The 23,228-nt window shown below is 43.2% G+C and overlaps 1 protein-coding gene across 1 annotated transcript in view; it reads left to right on the forward strand.

The window, feature by feature from the left end:
• Nucleotides 1-23,228, forward strand: part of prx (periaxin) — a gene marked incomplete at its 5' end in the record, with an annotated part of 36,886 nt that overhangs the window by 4,419 nt on the left and 9,239 nt on the right. The window contains 7 exons of the mRNA XM_084558830.1: nt 10,533-10,588; nt 12,955-13,062; nt 14,347-14,472; nt 15,244-15,403; nt 15,679-15,872; nt 16,246-16,478; nt 16,610-23,189. Of these exons, the coding sequence (XP_084414956.1) occupies nt 10,533-10,588; nt 12,955-13,062; nt 14,347-14,472; nt 15,244-15,403; nt 15,679-15,872; nt 16,246-16,478; nt 16,610-23,189 (7,457 nt within the window). The remainder of the gene's footprint in view (nt 1-10,532; nt 10,589-12,954; nt 13,063-14,346; nt 14,473-15,243; nt 15,404-15,678; nt 15,873-16,245; nt 16,479-16,609; nt 23,190-23,228) is intronic.

Raw genomic sequence — 23,228 nt, forward strand, 5'->3', positions numbered from 1 at the left:
CTGGTTTGAGCACCACCGCTGTGATGTTTGGGTTTCAGATTTAAGAACGAAGCCCCCCGAGTTCAGAATCCCAGGCAGCTCAGTGGGAGAGCTCTGTGCAGAATTTAGCTACAGGGATCAACAAAGGCATCGCTGCGATTGCTACGAGTAATACTTTAGCTGGCTGCTGGCGGTTTTCACTCGCCATCCAGCACGAATAAACCGCACCGTAGCCTCCATCCGCTTTACGACAATCATCTGTAAATACAGGGAGGGGAAACATACAGAGACACACACACATATATATACACAACATTCAGCTCACAACAGCAGCTGTTACCCTGAAATACATCACACTGTCTCTAAAACTAGAACCAAGGCCTCCTGATGCTATTTTCAGCCATTTGGGATAAAAATAACTTTCCAGCATCAGTTGTTGGAGGAGTCGTGCAGACATTTACTGAAAGTAAAGATTTTATCAGAGCCAGTTTTTTGGTTAAATTTGGCTCGACTGGAAATCTAACCAACAAACAACTTACTGGAAAGAACTCCTACGTATTTCTGGATAACCTTTTTGTGTTAAGTGTCCCAAGTGGCTCAATTTGGACATTGAACTCAGCGGTATTTAGAAACGCTGTAGTGAATTTGGTATTTTCTTGATAATTGTGGCCTCAGGTCATTAAAAATGAATGCACCATTTAGTTTTAAAGCTCCTCACTTTCAGGTTGCCTTTGGGACACTTCCATAAAAGCATCTGAATCCTAAAAACATCTCCTGCAAATGATGGAGTTGATAAAACAAACTACTTTGTGCAGGTTTTCTATGACAACATGCAGCAGGCATCTGAGACACTAGTGTCACTAGTTTCACTACTCATACAGATAGTCTACTATGTCATAAACTTTGTTATCTTCTTCTCCTCCCTCCTTCATAATAGTCGAGCTGCCCCGCCTCTTGCTGCCCTAATATGGGGGCATCTCTCTGCCCTCCGGCCAATCAGTTAGTCGGTTGCATCCCTCCTGGAGATGCCATGGGCCCGGGCCAGGCCTGACGGTTCAGTGAGGGGAGCAACAGGCTGGCTGGTGGCAAGGGGCAAAGGTTTCAGACACAGAGATAGAGAGAGGGGGAAAAGATTAAACAATTAATACAGACAATAAGAGAAGGAAGTGACAAGAGGACGTGACTGTGAGAGAGACACAGTCAGAGGGAGAGAAGAAAAGAGGCTGAGATTGAAACTCTGCTGCTGCAGGTGGAGGTTTGTCACCTTTGAACTGCCGGAGGAGACGCACCGAGGCTGAAAATTAAGGTAGGCAGGAGGTGGATGAGGTTCAGTAAAGTCTCTGGGGTGATGACACGGAGCAGCCTGCAGAGAGCTTTCTGTTGCTGCTGTTGGAAAATGCTGTAGCAGAGAGGAAAGCAGGTGTCACAGTTTAAGGCAACTCTCAGCTCACTTTATGGAACAGCATTGGTGTTAGTGCATCTCCTGCAGCCGTGCCTTTGTTGCCCCGCGGCTGCATTCTGCGTCTGTTTAATTCCGTTTTATATCAGCCGGAAAACTTGTTTTATTTTCTGAAATGTCGGTTTAACATTTGGCAGCAGAGGAGCTGCTGGGAGCTCTGCAGAATAGTTTATGGAGGAGCCTGCAGGCTCCACACTGCTGACTTTGGAGAGAATAACAATAGTGTGCTGTTTAGACGCAAAGACAGTTTCAGTAAGACAGCTGCAGCTTGTGTTTATTCCAACATGTCAGCTGCTGGTTACAAACACTCGTGTGTTCACTGAGGTTTATGGTAACTATTTGCAGCGTGACATGTCACTACGAGTTTATAAGAGTGTTTTGTAATCAGAGCGGGGTCAGATAATACTTGAACATTTCTCTGAGTCTTTATTTAAACCGGTGGCTGTGCCTGATGGGTGGGGTCTCCATCATCAGACAACAAGTACAACAACATCTAATTAAAAGTATGTAAATTGCAATTTGCTTTAAAAATAGTATGAATGTTTATTTTGAACTTATCCCATCAGCGCTGTGTCAGGGGGACACGTCAAACTGTCAGGAAACGATGTGACTCAACCATTCAGGTTACAACAACATTATTTATCCTAAAAACTCGACTCAGCTCTGAGCGTTTTAACTTCGATAAGCCGAGCTGTCAGAGCAGCTGGTGGCAGTACGAGTCCCTGTCTTAATGTTACACACCAACGACAGCTGCAGTGTGATGGTCATAGGATCTGTTTGGCCCCCAGTCCCTGCTCCACCACAGGGCAGCTCGTCCCCCCCCCCAGCCTGGTATGTACGACGGCTCAAAGTGGGTACTGAGATCTCGGAGCCAAAACACACCCGCTTTGTGATGGGGGATCATCAACACATGGGAGCCACTGGCTTCCACAATGCACTGGACATTTTTGAACCTGTCATTCTGATTTTACAAGAATATCAAACTGAGCTAAAAGGTGCATTTGCAGCCAAAACACTACTTTACTGCTGATTATTTACTTCTTTCAAAGTATTAATCAAATAAATAGGCGGGCTTTTATGAAAGTACTGAAGTTAAATCATAGCAGATCCATAAAACAGCATAATATAAAACTATTTAAAGGACACTCTAACATTTAGAGTGTCACAGATCCAGCTGTCACACAGTGATTTATAAACTAATATTAATCAAGCTCAGGAGCAACAAGCAACACTCAAGACTCGTTTATCTTGAATGTTCCTTTTCTGTTTATTGTAAAGCTGCAGACTTTAGTGAAACACCTTCAGAAATCAGAACAAATATTATTTCAAAATGACATGTCGGTGTGGAAGATATGATGAAAACAAAAAGCTGCAGGTATAATTAGTGTGAGGGCGTGTGTGTGTCCGTGAGCCGACGTCAAAAAAGAAAGGATGGATGTTGATAAGAGTTTCCTGGCGACTGACTTTGGGTGGTGGTTGTGGTTGCGGGTGGGGTCCGTTTGAGACCAGCATCTCTGGGGTCAAGTAGGGTCAAGAGTTAGCTGGGCGGTTCAGGAGGGAGACCTCGCGAGGAAACACCGGCTGACGGACATTTGCCGGCAAACTTCCCTCTGAGAGCGGAGAGGATTTTACAGGAAGGAAGACTCGTATAAACAAATGACTCCAGAGCAGATAACGTTAAATATCCTGACATTCAGCTGGAATGTATTCATCCCCTAAACTCTAAGGTACGGGTTATAGTTTGTTGCTATGTTTTATCCCAAAACAACCAGAGTCTCTCTCACCATGTGCCAAGTCAATCTGTCAAAAATATCTCTGTTTCCTGTTGACATGAAGGCATTTCCTGTCTAAAGGCTGACGCCTGCGGGTGTGTCTTGTTTTGTCCATCTGATGTCTCAAACAGGGAGGAAACATGCTGGGATCTATCTCAACAATCTTGAATGGTTTGGACGGTGTGCCGTTTGGTTGCTGTTTTTATTTGAAGTGGTTCACAGCAGCAACGCTTCTGAAAATTTTCAGCTCAGAGTCCCAGTGGGAGTCAAAGCCCCGCAGAGTCAGCACCGTGTTCATGTAGCCTCTTCTCTCCTCTGTCCTCTGGAAGTCTAGAAGTTATTTAAGTGTTCATGCATTCACCTGATGAACCGTATCCCCCCTTTAGGCTCCAGGGTTCAGGTTTACAAAGCAGATAATCACTTTTAATAATCATTATTTGCATACAAATACAACATGAAATGAAATAAATTAATATTTTCTGACCTCCTCTTGAAGCCTGTTACTACAGTAAAAGGATTAAATGTCAGTATTGGAATTAACTGCAGTTTATAGCTACAAAAAAGGCTGAGGAATTTAATTTGTGTTGAATTCAGTGCAGGAAAAGGTGTGTATTTTTAGGGCAACTCAGTTGCTCAACTGGTTGAGTAGATGCCCTTTAAACTGCAGCTGTAGCCGTCATCGCAGCGTTGCAGGCTCCATCCCAGCCTCAACACGTTTACTTCCTGCTTTTCTCCACTAACACCTATCCAAGAAAAGGCATTAAGGTCACAAAGTCAAAGATGTCATTAGATATCATTCTTTTACAGCCTACATTTCCCATAATGCGACCAATAGCATCTTCTCACCTCTGATCTGTAACGCAGACTTTCCATGAAAAAGACAACACGTTTACAGGCCGAGCTGTACTTGTCAAGACAAATAAACAGACCTTTAAATATAGCCGAGCGTCTTTCCAGAAACCGTGCTCTTGTTAGTGTGGATGATACACAGACCTTGCTGTAAACACTTCACTGCAGTTACCAACACAGAGTCGCTCATGAAAACAGAAAGTCTTTTCTCCTCTCTTTGCATGTACGATTTATTTATTGTGGAGTCTCTGGCTCAGTCCTCGGGACTGTTTGAGAAGTGGTTGCCGTGGAGAGGTGACGACAAGTTTGGACGGCGTTTCATTTGATTTTTTTATGAAAAATGGAGGAGAATCAATGAAGTGTGTGCCTGCATGTCTGCTTTACATTATAAGGTTAGATTCAGATTTCCCACCCACATGTCTTTTGAGTTTTCAGACACTTTTAGGTCAGATTGTTGTCTGAATTCTTTAGCCTCCATTTCATTTCACACGTCAGGCCTCCAGACTAGTGATGTGTCATGCCAATATGCACTAAGGACATCTGTACCTTTTGTTTACTAGTTCTGCTTTTGCTTGTGTGGATTTGATTGCAATGTTTTTTGTTTTTCTTTCATTAAAATTGTATTGAATGTTTTCGTAACAGAATAACTGCACAAAATGAGACAATTATCAGGCTTTTCATAAAAACATTGAACGCAAAAGGGCTTTTCAGCACACAAACCATATGTATTTGCTGTGTTGGGCTAAAATATTAGGCGATAAACGATACTAAATAGAGAGCCGACTCTTCTTTGGGAGCTGTGACAAAGGAGTCGGCTCTCAGAAAAGAGATGAACGTCTCAGAGGAAATCGGCGATGCAGATTTTTTTTACGACCTCACGTTGATTGTTGAAGTATTTCACAGTCCGTCTGCTGTCTGGAATAGACCCTGCTTCCCTCCTCTGGTCTTGTGATTGTCCTAACATTAGCTCCGACTAGCTTTATCTGCTCCGGCTGCCACCAATTGTGAAAAAGTGTTGGCGGTATTTCCTCTGTGTATGAACCCTTGTGTAAGAGCGTGAGGAGAAAAAAATATTTTTGTCTATCTTTGGCCTCTGCTGGTAATACCTCGGCCTAGAAATAAATCACGACCACATCCTCAGCTGTCCGTCATGTGCTGCATCGCCGCTGATGCTGATGCTACTGCTGCCGTCGCCGCTGCTGCAGGGACTTATGTCAAATAAATGTTATCAACTTTTTAAAGGGCAGATTGGTGGTTGTTTTCTTTGGCGCTATGGAGCCAACTATACCGTCATTACCTCGTGCATCTAATAGGCTTCTGAGTCGCCTCAGATCAGGATTAGAGCAGCAGGGTCAGGTTCACGAGGCGGCTGCTGCTGGAAGTCAGAGCGGGACAACAAAAAACTATGCGGCGCACGTCACACCGTTGCATTCATGGATGTCTGGACGGGTTTAAGAGATCACTGCTGCTTGTCTCACATTTAAAAGAGATGGACGGTCATCGGCGTAGAAACAATGCCGATCATTTGTTTGTCATTTATATTGAGCTGTGATTGCGCCAGAGAGTCACAACATTGAAGCATTTGACCGTGAGCACGGGAAGACCAAATGCTGCAGAGGTATAGAGGCTCATTCTGAAAACAGGAACATCAGTGAGGAAGCAGAGCTCAGCGTTGATGAATGCAGACGGTTAAATGTTTACATGGAGACGGGTCATGGGTCATTCTTTGCATTGTCACATTGATTGTTTAGTAAATGCACTGAAAAACAACCTGTTCTGTCATTTAGAGTCTGGTCCAAATACATTTATTTCAATATAACATATTGACGTTACAATCACATAATGAATATGGATTTGATGTGCAGACCCACAGCTTTAATTTCAGGGTATTTAATCCAAATTGGAGGATCTATGCAAGAGCTACAACCATTTTCAGACATTTATTTTCAGGAGTTGGAGATGGATATTCCTTCACTGTTTCTTAGCAGTAAAGCAGGTAAAAGGTCAGGCTTGTTTTTAACGTGTTGTGCATTCACGGCAACAGTTTCCAGAAGCAAAGGCCACACTTGAAATCAACTCCAGAAATAATGCCTGCTTAAACCCTCCTCAATCCTAGGCCTCTTTCTCATAAGCTCTGCTTGAAAAGTGTCACATGTAGCAGGAAAAAGGAGAAGAACTCAATGCGAGACACAGGAGGAGCGAAGCAGGGTGAGGAAGCAAAAAGGGAACTTTAACGAAAACCTGCTACTCATCCAAATAAATGCAAAAATGGAAACGAAACCGAGACGCGTGGAATCAGGAGACGTTGCAAATACAGTGAGGAGACGCTGGGGAGGACAACCAGAAATCAACAGGGACAAACAGCTAAAAACGCAGCAAACAAACTCACGGATAACTGACAACAAACTCATAAACAACAGGAGGGAGAGACGGGGTTATATAGAGACACAGAGGCTGATGGGGTAATAATAATAAAGGTAGTGCCTCAAAGTTTTCTGCAGATGCTAATAAAGTGAAGCAGAGACGTTTTATAGGCCTGCATTTACCAAACTGGCCGTCTCGCTTCATTTATGCACCATCTGTATGAGCAGCTGCCCAGAGTACCAGGGGCTCAGGGGGTCTATGGGTCAAAAAATAGTGAAAGGAATATCTCACATCTGTCCATGAAACAGCTTTTGAGTCAATATTCCAATCAGTTCTGAGCGTGGTTGTAATTCCTGCACCTTTCCTAGAATAAAATAACACATATACGTCCAAATATATATATATATGTATGAAGCCCTCTTGCTTCTTCACTCCTAACACTTACTTGTACCAGTGTCTATTTCTGAGGGGGGACCACACGTTCTAGTGGGTAACACAGGTTTCGGGAATAAGAAAGTGGTCATGATGTTCCTGCTACATTATAAACATAGAACAAGTGGCGTTCAGTACGTCTCTGCTCCATTTAGCTCCACTCGATGACCTGCACCAAAAGAGAAATGCTTGCAGGCATCTTCCTGCACCTAATTCCAGCACTAAAAAAAAAAAAACACGTGCTGATTTACATGCACAACTGGCAAAGAGGCTTTTTTGCACAGAGCTGGAGTTATAAAGCGCTGTCAGGCCCTGTTTGAGCTGTCGTTTTAACCATTTAGCAAATCTGACGCCTGACGACTTAATCCAGCTCCTCGCAGACAAACTGCAGAGAGGCTGACAGCACCAAGGAGCTCTTTAACTTTCTGGTTTGTCCTCAGACTTAAAGCTCATGGTGGGAGCTGTCAGGCGGCAGCAGCTTTGACTACACATTAGCAGCCTCGATCGTTTTAAACATTTTGTAGTCTCAGGATAGCGGTGCAGTCGTATGCAAGGAAGGTTGTGTTCACTTGTTGGTGCTGTTCTGCTTCCTGGGTGAATTTTATAGTTTTTTTTTTTACCTGTTATTCTTCTTTGACATAAAATCTTCTTTTGAATACTCCTCTAAACTTCTGCATTTCCGGTTTGCTTACCGCAGAGAGGAGTGGGGCGGTGATGTCTGCTCATTCAAATCAAAGCGTCAAAGCATTTGAAACGCAATTTCCATTTTCTCGATGTTTTATTCCCCCAGTGTCTGCATCAATATTACATGGCTGTGAAAGCGACAGCAGAGGAGAGGAGAAATGAGAGGAGGAGGAGGAGGAGGAGGAGGAGGAGGAGGAGGCCTGCACGCCTACTGCTAATAAGAGGACTTGAATGGGATCCTGTTTTAATGTTTTAACTAATTATATCTTAACATGTCCAAAATATCACATTTAGCGCTGACTCCCTTGAAGAAAGATGAAACTATTGGTTTCTCTGATAAAGCAGATTAGGACAAATAAGGGACGATAAATAAGACATCTATTAAAGCTAAATATTACGCTATGGTTGGGGATACACGTCATTTACAACAAAGGGGGAAAAATCTAAAAATGTAAATGTGATATCTCTGAGTTAAATCTGAAATGATAACAGAAATTCCTGCAGCTGCTCACAATTCACCGCTCGACACCTCACAGGACGGCGAGGACTGGAGCAGTCATCGGGCGAGTGGAGGCCCGCAGATGTGAGTCTGACCTATAATAAGACTGGGTTGTGAGGCATTTCAAATTTTCACCTCCTCCTCCTCCTCCTCCTCCTAATCTTCCTCCTCCTCCGCCATCCCTCCATTCCTCCGCTCCGTCCAGGGAGTGCCACCACCTCCACCTGCTGCTGCCTGTCTGCCGCACAGGGCTGCAGTTTAAAGCTGCCGTCAGGTGCAAGCCATCCTCATAATCAGAATTGTATAAGTCTAATACATTTTCAGGAAACTTTTCATTTAGATCCAAATGCTTTTTAACGAAAACCGTGACTTTGATGATAGGAAATGTTGATTTAGGTCAATATTACATTAACAAAATGACAACAATGTCATCCTGCTCATAATTTATACTCCGAATGCCTCTTGCAGACCATCAGCATAGCTGTGCAAGGGTTGCACCTGTTGTTGCTGCTTTACTGTACTTGATAAAATGTCAGTCACTCAGCACAAAGTTTGAAGTCCCGCATCTCAACATAGTAAGCTGCATATCTCCGTTTTTACACAAGTATAAGACCAAAACTGGATATTTCTAAACATTACAGAGCATAAAGTTTCCATCAGACCTTCGCAGAATAAATTAAATCAGTAAATGTAATGTGTTATCATCTGTGGTGAGTTACCAGGGACTCTGGGATGCTTCTGACGTCTCTGTTCTCATCATTAAGATCATATCACTCTACGAAATGTCCGTCTGTACAAAACTTGTTCTCTTCCTTCACTGCCCTGTGAGCGATACGCTGACGGCCGGACAGCGGTGAATGCGTGTTATGTGTTCTTGTGACCTACGGGACACTAGATACCTCCAACCCACCCGAACAGGCACGACATCCACGCCGACTCTACACGCCCTCACACACACACACACACACTCTCACACACTCAGTTAAAAAAGTGATCACATGAAGGCAGGACTTTGGGGAATAAGATTCTGGCCGGGGGCCTCCCTGACAGGAAACCAAGTGAACGAGCTGAGGAGCTTCTGCACATTCAACCAACTCTTCAGTTCAATAGGTGCCTTAATACGTCCTTACTGTGCAGGTGTCTCCCTGGATAAACTTTAGAAGCATTAAGAGTTTTGTCATCTCCAAACGTTCTGGTGTTCAGTGTCTTGTTTTCACAGTTTTGTAACATGCAACACTTCATCGGCTCCCGCTGACTTCTGCTTTCATAGCTCGCGTCAGCTCTCTGTGACGGCCGAATATCAAATTTGTGTGTAAACAGTCGCCAGGCTGGCGGCCTCGCAGGTCTGCATCAAAGCACCTGGAAGCAGACCACAATATCTGCTTAGCGGTCGAGTCGCATTCTCTTCTGCTTTTACGGTGTCTGCTTGCACCGATTACATAAATCAGTGTGAAATTCTTACTTCTTACTTGTGCTGATTAGTTTTTCGTGGTTGCTCCTGAATGAAAATTAGGAATGTGCAACTGCGAACGGCACAAACAGACAAAAAACAGGCCTGTTTTTTTTTACTGCATGCATGTTTACAGACAGTCAGAGGTTTAACTTGTTCATCTCTGCAGCATCTTTCGGCTGCATGTCCGTCTTTGTCAGCTCAGCACTGAAATACCTCCTCCTGAGACAAGATGGACTGATTGATGCTCTTTTGCAGTTTTGGAATTTTCTACTGGTTTCATGTGTCATGACTCAAATAGCTGCTCTATTTTTTCTCTTCTTCATTTTTTTTTAATCCTCATCTTTTCGTTATTAAAGAGCAGCTTTTGTCTTGATGTAATATGCAACCCAATAGCTAAAATTCTCAGCAAAATCCATTTACCATCTGTGTAAAGCAGCAAGAAAAATTAAGGTTTATCGTGACAAGATTTTATTTTCAGCCTGTATCGACCATTAATTAAAAGTGTGAATGGAGCGTGTGTGCAGATATACTGGGCTCGGTGCAGAGGAATGACTGAGACCACGGAAAGAATGTAAAGACTGCAAGGAGCTTCAGACTGACGGCCACGCCACTATATCAGACCCTCTAACTCCATATGCTCAGGCCTGACATGAATTCCTGACATTACATTTCCACAAGAATGCCACTGGGTCTAATTTACTGTCATATGACACCGTTATGTTTTGATGGCATGTCGGTGGTGGCTGGATTCCTCCTCCTCCTCCTCCTTCTCCTCCTCCTCATGGACGGTGCTTTATGTAATCAAATGTCCACTGATACAATTTCATTACAGAAATCTCTTGCAGCACTGTTAACTTCATTTATCTTCCAGTTTAAAGGAATGTGAGGATATTGGACAGTTTTATTTACCCATGTTTATGTACTTTCATCAGCTGAATAAATCTATACGGAGGCTCTATTTAAAGATAAAACCACAGAGTTAATGCTCTTCCACACAAGATTAGCTCTATGTTCTCATATTTTTTTGTTTGTTTGTTTCAGACTCTGACAGAGACCAAGAGGATAGCCATGCTTTCAACCAGACCAGAGATCCAGCCGTAAGTAAAACACTGTTCTCCCTCTGCACACAACGAAATAACAATTCCACCGTCTATTGCTCTTCCACAGCAACGGTTGCACCTGCACAACCCTTTATGAAAGTCAATCGAAATCTATGTCAGTCGTGGAGGAATTCCCTTCCACCGTCCAAAGACATGCTGGTTAGGTTCATTCTAAATTGGCCGTAGGTGTGAGTGTGAATTGTTGATGGGAGACCTGTCCAGGGTGGACCCCGCCTCTTGCCCGATGACAGCTGGGATAGTCAAAAGTGGTTGTAGTTTCTTACGATGGAGAAGATTATATTTCACAGAGGATGTATATTTAAAGTTTAGTACTTTGTTAGACTTAATAAATGGACTTGGGGCTGTCTTCCTGAAGCGCAAAGAGTTGCTCCTAGTGGCCAAATTCTAAGAATTTCCCCTCAAGGTTAAGAGTAGATCCTAGTAAAGATAAAAGGTATTCCTAAAGAATCTTAGCCCCTAAGGTGAGATCTGTTCAGAGCAGGGAGGAGGACTTTTAAGAGGCTTAGGAGTTTCTGAAGCAGAAAGGAGTCATTTATCTGTTCTGCTATATTTCCCCATGCCTGCTTCTTGGCTTATAGTGTAACACTGGGGTCAAATCTACGTCTCAAAACACTTTTATTCTCATTGACCAGTTGAGCTAGAAGCAAACACTGTTCCTCTGTCCAGTTGGGTTTCCTGCTTCTTTTCGTCTCCATTGCTGTTTGGTCTGTTGAAGATTTAAACACTAACCAACACTGCTTCTTCTGGGCCGGTTAGCAATCACAGAAACTGATGAAAGCTGAGCCATTTTACCCTCGTTAATACCAAACGGATGAAAAATGACCAGGATGGTAAATGAATGGAAGGAAACAAATAGAACTATCAGCATGTGAATACTGTAGTAGTGGACCTGAGTTTAAGCACACATTTTGTATGATCATTTAAAAGTATAGCTTACTATTTAGTTATTTTTATGTAAAATATTATTTATAATTCCACAGTCTTCATAGAGATTAGATTCTATGATTGAGTCTATTGATTTGACGGTCCGTTTCAGCCCAAAAGTGTATTTTTATTTAGCTTTTAGGATCAACCAGTCACACCTCTTGCCTAGCAACAGGGTCAACCACACCTCCTCACTAAAATAAGAGTGTCTGTCCATTCCTTGATCACAGTTCTCTGAGAATGTCCTGGAATCACAACTTAGCTGAGACTCCTTGCTAGGAATTTAGGAGCTCTCTGAGAGGATTCTCAGGATCTTTAGGAATACGGGCCCTGGTGACTAAATCATTCCTGCTTTAAGGTTTAATTATTAATTATTGTGTGCAGAGCGAGCACATTTGCAGATCTGTGTGTGTCTGCATGCAGGTGAAAACAAGAAAGTTAGATTTTAGTTAGTTATTTTCAAACAGAAACAGACAGAATCTGCATGCAGGATGGAAAATAGGAATTGTTTACAGAATATACAGGAAATTTGTAGGTGCTGGGACGTATTGTTGTTATCTATGCAAGAGTTCGTGAAACAAGCAGAGGAAGGAGATATGTTGGGCTGATAACATGTTTCCTCTAGAGAGTAGGTAAGAGGAGGTAAACAGACCTGAATCCACTTTGACTCAGTCTGCTGAAAATTTTCCAGAGGAGAAACATCTGTTGCAGTCAGGGGAATAAAAAAATAAAATAAATTAACAAAGCAGCTCATCAAGGCTTTAATTTCAATCATTCATTCATTCATTCATCTTCTGTAACCGCTTGTCCTGTTGAAGGTCACGGGGGGCTGGAGTCTATCCCAGCTGTCATTGCATTGAGTGAGAGGCGGGGTCCACCCTGGACAGGTCTCCAGTCTATCACAGGGCTAACACAGAGAGACAGACAACCATTCACACTCACACCTACGACCAATTTAGAATCGCCAATGAACCTAACCAGCATGTCTTTGGACGGTGGGAGGAAGCTGGAGTACCTGGAGAGAACCCACGCAGACACTCGATCGACAAAAAATATATATATAGAGAGATATAAATATATCTGTTTAGTGTGTGATGTCCACATCCACATGTTGACTGGATGGTAGCAGAAGCATGACTAGCATACAGAGTTGTCAGAAATGCTCAGCACAGCTTGCACATCTTATTTTATTCATGGAGAGAAGGTTTACAGAGCTGAAGTGAAGCAAAGCTCACATGTATTCAAACTGTGGAGCTGGAAGATTCCCAGTAGTTATCCTCGTTCTGCAGCTTCACTGGAGCGGTGGAAAAGTTGTGAAAACTTTGGCATTTCTTAGAAAAAGAGAGCTGCACAGAGAATCCTGGCTCTGAAAAGACTAGACGCTGAATGAAGCATCTCACCTTCTCTTCCGTGGGCAGGTGAAAGACAAGAGGCGGTCTCCCCCGTCTGCCAGGTCCCCTTCGACCCCTCAACGCAACCCTCACCACAGCATCGCCACAGACGAACAGGAGAGCCCCGAGAGAGTGGTGAGAGCAGACACGCACATTAATCAGCCTGCGTTAACACACTACCAGGATGCACAACATTGATCCAGGATGAGAAAAACCATTAACACTCACTTATGCAACAACTGGAAAACACTGCACTGATTAGCTGCACTGAAAATTCAGTTTTACAGCTCAAAATGTAAATCAAGAAATATAAATTAAAATGAGTAAAATGCTTTTGCACAGTTGTTGGTTTGCAAAACTGATCATCTTAAGGACATTTTATGCTTATATGTTAATGAGCCTGTGTTTTTGTTGTTGTCATCAGTGAAGAAAATCTAATCCTTTCATCTGTGTGATAGTTACAACCAAGGTCAGAGTAATTCAAAAGGAAATAAAGTCTTCGTTAGGGTCACAGATACCTGGATTATGAGTGTATACGCCGACCACTGTGATTTCCTTTATTTGTGCCGAGAAGAGTAAAACTGACCTCAGGACCCTTAAAGTTCCCGCTGCATTCAAAAACCGTCGACACCTTTATGAGCCACATTGTTATCCATATGTATTTAGAGAGGAGAAGTCAGCATTGTGACTGACCCCCCGACCCCAGGACCATACAGACCGCCTCACAATGGTCCAGGCCTGATCTGCTGAGGTCATTGTCGGCCACATAAACAGGCTTTGGGTTCTTGCCGGCTCAGCAGGAACGTCCGTCAGGGCCAGCAGGTGATTGCCAGCTGCCGGGCGCAAAGTCAACAACAAAACACGTCCGAATGTGGCAGACCTGAAGCCAGACGCAGGTGCTTTGTAAACGCTTTTACCATCATTCAGGGTCAAGAACGTTAGCGGCTGGTCATGAGATGGAGACACCTGCTGGTCTACGTGGAGGTTAACTGGTCAAATAACAGGAGGAAAGAAAGACAGCTACACAAAATGACTTTGCTCACTTTATGTCCTCAAGCAATGGAAATGCATGTTAGAAATTTTAGCATTTCTATTTAGCCCTCCAGAGGACAAGCAGTTACAGAAAATAAATGAATGAATGAGTGTTCCAGCAGCTCTGCAAGTTTAATTTCAAAAGCAAAGATAAAGTCTGCCCTTCTTTTATTATTGTTTCCAGAGGAGGAAAGTTAAACAGATATTTCACCAGCAATAAAAATGACTATAACCATTTTTTCTATCGTTATTTTAATCTCTGTATTTTCTCCCTCAGAGATCTCAAAGATTAACAGAGCACTTTTTCGCCCATACTTTATGGCTTCCTCCTACACTGCAGATCATCTCATCTCTCATCTCCCCCTGTGTTGTCTGCGCCGTTTGCAGGTGCAGAAGGAGAAGCTCCATGCAGAGCTGAAGCAGGTGTTGAGTCAGAAGAGAAGTCATCTCAGAGAGTCGACCTGCCAACTGGCCCAACCAGAGATGGACTCGGAGCCAACAGATGAACAGAAAGTATGCAGGAGTCTGACTGACACTCTCAATGTGACTTTTGTTTCTGATCAGCAACTATAAATCATTGTGTTACTTACTTTAAATCAGAAGTGTTGCAGGATATGACCAAGAACTTAACATAAAATTGAGTTCACAATCCATGCTTTCATTCATGAGTCATCTACAAGAAAACTCTGATACAGTGGATGTTGTCCAGGAACAGAGTGACCTTTCCTACATGACAGCTTAATGGACAAAATGGATTCAGAAGTAAAGTGTAAAGTGATAAATGGCAGTATGGTCAGTTTTGTACTCACTCAAGCAAGCAGAACAAGATGTTAAACATCCTTGAAGCTCTTGTGATGTTTAAACAACTTTAAATCACTCAAGAAAACAACTCAAATGAAATACAAGACGCTAATATTCCACTTAATAATCCAAATAAAGATCAGAACAGATTTTCAGATATAGAAGGGTCGTGTACACCTTCAATAATCCATTTAATAGGAAAATCAGGTGATGAGTTTGCAGGAGGGACAGAACGAGTGTTTGACAAGAGGAGAGAATCCATGTGAGCAGCAACGCTTAAAAATAAAAATCTCCTGTGTCTTTGTGCAGGCCTCTTTCTGAAACAGCAGTGTGACGCCTTAAAAGCTTATAAAATGATCCCTTTAACCTTCAACTCTCTATCTCTAAGATCAAACTAACCAGAATGAAAGAGGATGGGGCCAAAAATAAAATGCAGGTAAAATGTCGTTCTTGGAGATGTTGAAAGTTGTGTGTTTGTGTCAGAGCGTGGAGGAGGCCTCCGAGTCGGTGGAGATCGTGGTGGAGACGGAGGCGGAGGCTGGAGCCAGCGGCTACAGCGTGACAGGTGGAGGAGAGCGAGGGATCTTTGTTAAAGACGTCCTCAGAGACTCTCCAGCTGCTAAACACCTCAGTCTCCAGCAAGGTACCTGCAGCCACATCTGGTTTATTCTGGAAGAACTAACTAAATTTAATCATTTAAATTGCAGATCAATTAAGAACAATTTAAACTGGTAATTGGTTCAAATGACATACTCAAATGACTACTTTTACTTTTATTATATCTACAAACGTACTTGTTATTACAGATTTTGGCTCTCAACACAACATTCAGTCACTGCTGCGCTACCACTAAATATAGATGAGATTATAGATTTGTGATTTTATGAGTTTTGAGCACATTTTTAAATCTGTGTGAAGGTGATCAGCTGCTGAGCGCCAAGGTCTACTTTGACAACGTGAAGTATGAAGACGCCCTGAGGATCCTTCAGTGTGCAGAGCCATATAAAGTCAGCTTCCAGCTGAAGAGGACCATCCCCGGAGCAGAGGTCTGCGTGCGGCCCAGAGTTCCCAGTGTGGAGGTCAAAGGTCCCAAAGCCAAGCTGCCCAAAATGGTAATCAAGGTTTTTTTGGGTGTGTGTTTAAATGTGGCTTGCTATGGAACCCCGGAAGGGACATGGAGAAGTTAAAAATATATTTTTTTCTTTTTAAAATGGATTAAACAGCCTCTTTACTTAAAACCATGTCCTCAGTAGTTATCCTACATCCGTCTTAACCTGTGAATAGTCTCTTACAAAAGCACAGGTCTCTCTCCATGTCCCTTCTGGTGCTCCATAGTATTCAGGCTCTCGGTTTAACTGCAGTCGGGATCTTGTTGCAACTTCCAAATTAAATATTTAGAGCTGAATTAGATTTAAAAAACATACTCAAATTAGAGGTCTCCAAATGTTGTTGACTGACGTTCTTGTCCTTCGCGTGTGTCCTCAGAGTGTGAAGGGCGCCAAGACATTCAAGACCAAGAAGAAGAGAGGTGGTCGCTTTGGGCTCAAGAGGCTGAAGGAGAAGCGCAGAGAGGAGCTGGTGGTGGAGGGAACGCCACCCAGGCTGGAGATGAGCAATGTGGACGTGGAGTTTTCTCTCCCCAAATTCAAACAGAGGAAGGGTATGAAGATCGAAGGAGAAGCAGGAGCAGTGGGGAGGGCAAAGAAGATCAGGTTGGTGTTCTATCTTGGTAGTGATAGTAGTTCCAATGAAAAATACATTTAGAGAGCATTTACTTGACTCTTTGGGGTATCTTGCAATGTTTTTTTTTTTTTTACTTATCTTTCTCTTTTCAACATTCTTCTCCCAGGTTCCCCCATACGAAAACAAAGGGTTACGCTGGAGCAGACACTGGAGGAAAAGTGGAAACAGGACAACTTGAGGGCCAGGTGAATATATCTCCATCCGAGTTATCTGGAGCTAAGGTGAAGGCCAAAGGAAAAGGACACAAGTTCGGGATCACATTCCCTAAAACCAAACAAACAAAGTCAGGCTCTACTTTGGAAACCGGCTCTTTAGAGCTGAAGCCTCCAAGTGTGAGCATCCAGCGACCATCAGTGGAGTTCAGTTTGTCTGGTGACAAAGACGTGGACGTGGAGAAGGGAGGGAAGTTTAACACGCCTGATGTGGAGTTTGCCCTCCCTTCAGGAAAAACCGAGGCAGAAATCAAAGCTCCTAAAGTGGACATCAAAGGAGGAGCTGAGGGAAAAGTAGACATAGGCAAAGGAGACGCAAAAATCAGAATGCCAAAGCTGAAACTACCCAAAGTTAGACTCTCTCGTCACTCGGACGAGATTGATGGTGACATCAAGGTTAAAGCTGAAGGCGTGAAAATGCCTCGGGCTGACATAAAACCTCCAAAAGTGGAAATCAAAGGAGGTGGTGAGATTTGCCTCCCCGAAGCAAACATCACTAAACCAAAGGTGGAAGGTGATCTCTCAGGAAAAGCTACATCTATTCAAGTGCCTTCTGTTGATATCACTTTACCCAAAGTGAAGGGAAAGTCTGACATGGACATCTCACTCCCAGAGGTTGAAGGAGCTTGGAAGACAACAATCAACATGCCTGCCGTTGACATCTCTGTGCCTGATGTTGACTTGGAAATGGACCGTGGACGGAGAATACCTGATGAGGTGGAGGGCACTTTTAAAGGGCCCAAAATCTCCATGCCAAAGGTCGATATCTCGCTACCGAAGATGTCATCACCTGATGTGGATATTGAATGTCCAGGAGGTGGAGGGAAATTTAAACTACCCTCGGCTGACATCTCTCTCCCAAAGGTGAAATCAGATGGTGGCGATATGGACATGGACTATTATGTTGGTGGAGATGGAAAGTTCAAAATGCCTGATTTTGACATATCTCTCCCAAAAATGAAGTCACCAGAAGGAGATATAAATATAAAGGGACAAGACGTGGAAGCGGGTTTCAAGTTGCCTAAAGTGGACCTTACCCTTCCCAAGGGTAAAACAGCAACAACTGATATTGAAGGTGGAGGAAAGTTTCAGTTGCCTTCATTTGACGTCTCGCTCCCTAAAACAAAGATGGGTGAGGTGGACGTTGACTTATCTCTACCCAAAGGCAAGATGGAAGGAGACATTGACATAGAGGGACCTTCTGGGAAGGGAGGAAAATTCAAAATGCCTTCTTTTGATGTTTCTTTACCAAAGCTGAAACAACCAGAGGGTCATGTGAACATAGAAGCACCCAAGCTTGAGGGTGGAGGTCAGATCCAGGGTCCTTCTGTTGATGTATCTTTACCTAAAGGAAAGATGGAGGGTGATATTGAATTAGAGGGTCCATCCGCAAAAGGAGGAAAGTTCAAGATGCCTTCACTCAATGTCAAACTACCTAAGATTGGAACAGCTGAGGTTGGTCTTCAAGGACCTGATATTAAAGGAGGAGAAATTGAGATGCCATCAGTAGATGTTTCTCTGCCAAAAGGTAAGGTTGAGGTAGACATAGATCCAAAGGGAGGCAAGTTTAAAATGCCGTCATGTAACATATCCCTTCCAAAGATGAAGTCACCTGAGGGAGAGCTTGTTTTGGAGGGACCTGAAATCAAGGGTGGAAAGATAGAGATGCCTGATATTGATATCTCAGCTCCCCGTGGAAAGTTGGAGGGAGATTTTAACATTGATGGCACTAAAGTAAAAGGAGGCAAATTCAACATGCCCTCTGTGGACGTTTCTCTCCCAAAAATGAAGCTACCTGAAGGAGACGTGATGCTAGAAGGTCCTGAACTTCCCAGCACTGACTTTTCACTTCCCAAGCCTGAGGGCAACATGGAGCTCAAGGGCAGCAGTGGTGGCGGCAAGTTTAAGATGCCAACTTTTGACATCTCGCTCCCAAAGGTGAAAACCAAAGAGGGAGAAATTGATATTGAAGGGCCGGATGTCAAAGGAGGAAAGATCCAGATGCCTTCCTTGGATGTGTCACTACCTCAGATCAAAACACAAGGAGCTGATGTCAACACTGAAGGCCCTGAGTTTCAGGTTAAATCACCAGAGGCAGATTTAGATTTGAAGGGATGCGATATCAAAGGAGGGAAAATTAATATGCCTGCAATTGGCATCTCACTCCCAAAAGGAAAAACAGAGGGTAAGATAGAGATTGAAGGGCCCTCAGGCAAAGGAAGCAAGTTCAAAATGCCTTCATTTGATGTGTCCCTACCAAAGATGAAGATGCCTGAGGGAAACATCGACCTTGAGGGACCTTCAGTGGATGTCGCTCTTCCAAAAGGAAAAGTAGAAGGTGACATAAAGCCTAAAAGTAAAGGAGGACATTTTGAGATACCCTCAGTGGATGTTTCTCTCCCCAACATAAAATCAAAGCAAGGTGACATCAACATTGAGGGTCCAGAAATAAAAGGTGCCAAAATTAAAATGCCAGTTATTGACATCTCACCCCCTCAAGGGACGATGGAAGGAGACATCACTATTGAAGGTGAAGGAAGCAAATTCAGTCTTCCATCTGTAGACGTCAACCTTCCCGCTGTAAAACTTCCAGAAGGAGATGCAAATGTTCAAGGTCCTAAAGTTAAAAGTGGAAAGTTTGAAATGCCAAAAATTGACCTCTCGCTTCCTAAAGGAAAAGTACAGGGAGACATTGATATTGACATTCACTCTGGAAAAGATGGGAATTTTGAAATACCATCCTTTGATGCAAGACTTCCCAAAGGAAAAGTCAGCGCTGATGTAAATGTTAAGGGGCCTGAAGGAAAAGCTGGAAAATTCAAAATGCCTAAATTTGATGTTTCTCTTCCAAAGATGAACCTCCCAGAGGGTGATATCAAACTGGAAGGACCTGAGATTAAAGGAGAAGTGGAAATGCCAACAGTGGATATTTCACCTCCGAAAGGAAAAATAGAGGGAGAAGTTGACATTGGAGGTCAAGGAGGAAAAGGAGCCAAGTTTCAGTTACCTTCAGTAAATATCAATCTTCCTAAAATCAAATCTAAGGATATGAGTGTCGATGTGCCGTCAATTGATGTTTCAGCACCTAAAATAAAATCTCCTGAGGCAGATATCAGCCTTGAGGGCCCAGATATTAACATGCCAAGTGTTGACATTTCACTTCCAAAAGGTGACGCTGACATAAACATTGCAGGTCCTGACGGGAAAGCGGGAAAAATAAAAATGCCAAAGTTTGACATTTCATTGCCAAAAGTAAATTTTCCAGAGGGTGATGTAAAATTAAAAGGACCTGACATGAAGGGCAGAAAGGTTGAGATGCCAGACATTGACATTTCCCTCCCCAAAGGAAAAACCGGAGGAGGAATTGAAATTGAAGGACATCCTGGCAAAGGAGGGAAGTTCCATTTGCCCTCTGTTGGTATATCTCTTCCTAAAATGAAAGCTAAAGGACCTGAGATAAATGTTGAAGGCCCTGATGTAAAAGGAGGAAACCTGAACATGCCATCCCTTGATATTTCCTTGCCCAAAATAAAATCTCCAGATGTAGATGTCAGTCTCGAGGGTCCTGATATTAAAGGAAGAAAGATCAAAGTCCCAGCTGTTGATGTTTCTCTTCCAAACGTTGAGGGTGACATAAATGTCAAAGGCCCAGAGGTGAAAGGCGGTAAATTCAAAATGCCCAAATTTGATGTTTCTTTACCAGGAGTGAGTCTCCCAAAGGCTGACTTCAATGTGGAAGGACCAGATATGAAAGGAAACATTGAAATGCCATCTGCTGATATCTCACTTCCAAAAGGAAAATCAGATGTTGATATTGACATTGATGGACACAGTGGCAAGGGAGGCAAGTTTAAAATGCCAACATTTGATATCTCTCTTCCTAAAATGAAAACAAGGGGAGTTGATGTTGACATTGAAGGACCAGAACTTAAAGGGGACATTTCACTCCCAAAAGGAAAAGTTGAGGGTGACTTTGATATTGAAGGCCCTGAAGTGAAGGGTGGCAAGTTCAAAATGCCTACATTCGATGTGTCTTTACCAAAAGTCAGTCTTCCAGAGGGCAACATCAAAATAAAAGGCCCTGATATCAAGGGCGGGAAGACAGAGATGCCAGACGTCGACATTTCACTCCCCAAAGGAAAAGTTGAGGGTGACCTTGATATTGAAGGTCCTGAGATGAAGGGAGGCAAATTTAAAATGCCAAAATGTGATGTGTCTTTACCAAAGGTCAATCTCCCAGAGGGTGACATCAAAATAAAAGGGCCAGACATCAAGGCTGGCAAAATTGAGATGCCAGACATTGATTTTTCACTCCCCAAAGGAAAAGCTGGGGGAGTAGAAATTGAAGGACATGCTGGCAAAGGAGGCAAGTTCCATATGCCCTCTATTGGTATATCTCTTCCTAAAATGAAAGCTAAAGGACCTGAGATCAATGTGCCGGATGTTGACCTTTCTCTCCCCAAAGGAAAAGCTGATGCTGACCTCAGTATTGAGGGTCCTGAGGTAAAAGGAGGAAAATTCAACATGCCCAAACTGGACGTTTCACTTCCAAAGATGAACCTGCCAGAAGGTAATGTCAAACTGGAAGGACCTGATGTAAAAGGAAAATTTGAAATGCCAACCGTTGATATCTCACTCCCTAAAGGAAAAGTTGAGGGTGACCTTGATATTGAAGGCCCTGAGATGAAGGGGGGCAAGTTCAAAATGCCTACATTTGATGTGTCATTGCCGAAAGTCAGTCTCCCAGAGGGTGGTGTCAAAATAAAAGGCCTGGACATTGATGCTGGAAAGACAGAGATGCCAGACGTCGATATTTCACTCCCCAAAGGAAAAGTTGAAGGTGACCTTGATACTGAAGGCCCTGAGATGAAGGGAGGCAAGTTTAAAATGCCAAGATTTGATCTCTCTCTCCCTAAAATTAAAACAAAGGGAGTTGATGTTGAAGGACCACAATTTAAAGGGGACATTTCACTTCCTAAAGGAAAAGTTGAGGGTGACCTTGATGTTGAAGGCCCAGAGGTGAAGGGAGGCAAGTTCAAAATGCCTACATTTGACGTGTCATTGCCGAAAGTGAGTCTCCCAGAGGGTGGTGTCAAAATAAAAGGCCTGGACATTGAAGGTGGAAAGACAGAGATGCCAGACGTCGATATTTCACTCCCCAAAGGAAAAGTTGAAGGTGACCTTGATATTGAAGGCCCTGAGATGAAGGGAGGCAAGTTTAAAATGCCAAGATTTGATATCTCTCTCCCTAAAATTAAAACAAAGGGAGTTGATGTTGAAGGACCAGAATTTAAAGGGAACATTTCACTTCCTAAAGGAAAAGTTGAGGGTGACCTTGATGTTGAAGGCCCAGAGGTGAAGGGAGGCAAGTTTAAAATGCCTACATTTGATGTGTCATTGCCGAAAGTCAGTCTCCCAGAGGGTGGTGTCAAAATAAAAGGCCTGGACATTGAAGGTGGAAAGACAGAGATGCCAGACATCGACATTTCACTCCCTAAAGGAAAAGTCGGGGGCGACCTTGATATTGAAGGCCCAGAGGTGAAGGGTGGCAAGTTCAAAATGCCAACATTTGATGTGTCATTGCCGAAAGTCAGTCTCCCAGAGGGTGGTGTCAAAATAAAAGGCCTGGACATTGAAGCTGGAAGGACAGAGATGCCAGACATTGATATTTCACTCCCTAAAGGAAAAGTTGAGGGTGACCTTGATATTGAAGGACTTGAGGTGAAGGGAGGCAAGTTTAAAATGCCCAAATTGGATGTGTCCTTACCAAAGGTTAGTCTTCCAGAGGGTGATGTCAAAATAAAATGCCCAGACATCAAGACTGGGAAGATTGAGATGCCAGACATTGACATTTCACTTCCCAAAGGAAAAACAGGGGAAGTAGAAATTGAAGGTCATGCTGGCAAAGGAGGGAAATTCCATATGCCCTCTTTTGGTATATCTCTTCCTAAAAAGAAAGCTAAAGGGCCAGAAGTCAACATTGGATGTCCTGAACTTAAAGGAGGAAAGATCAATGTGCCAGATGTTGACGTTTATCTCCCCAAAGGAAAAGTTGATGTCGACCTCAATATTGAGGGTCCTGAGGTAAAAGGAGGAAAGTTCAAAATGCCCAAACTGGATGTTTCACTTCCAAAGATGAACCTGCCAGAGGGTGATGTCAAACTGGAAGGACCTGATGTTAAAGGAAAAATTGAAATGCCAACCTTTGATATCTCACTCCCGAAGGGAAAAGTAAAGGGAGATGTTGATATTGAGGGACACAGTGGCAAAGGAGGCAAGTTTAAAATGCCATCATTTGATATCTCTCTCCCTAAAATGAAAACAAAGGGAGTTGATGTTGACATTGAAGGACCAGAACTTAAAGGGGACATTTCACTCCCAAAAGGAAAAGTTGAGGGTGACCTTGATATTGAAGGCCCTGAGATGAAGGGAGGCAAGTTTAAAATGCCAACATTTGACGTGTCATTGCCGAAAGTGAATCTCCCAGAGGGTGGTGTCAAAATAAAAGGTCTG

The sequence above is a fragment of the Chelon labrosus genome, assembly GCF_963514085.1.
Source record: "Chelon labrosus genome assembly, chromosome: 13".
NCBI classification, from domain to species: Eukaryota; Metazoa; Chordata; class Actinopteri; order Mugiliformes; family Mugilidae; genus Chelon; species Chelon labrosus.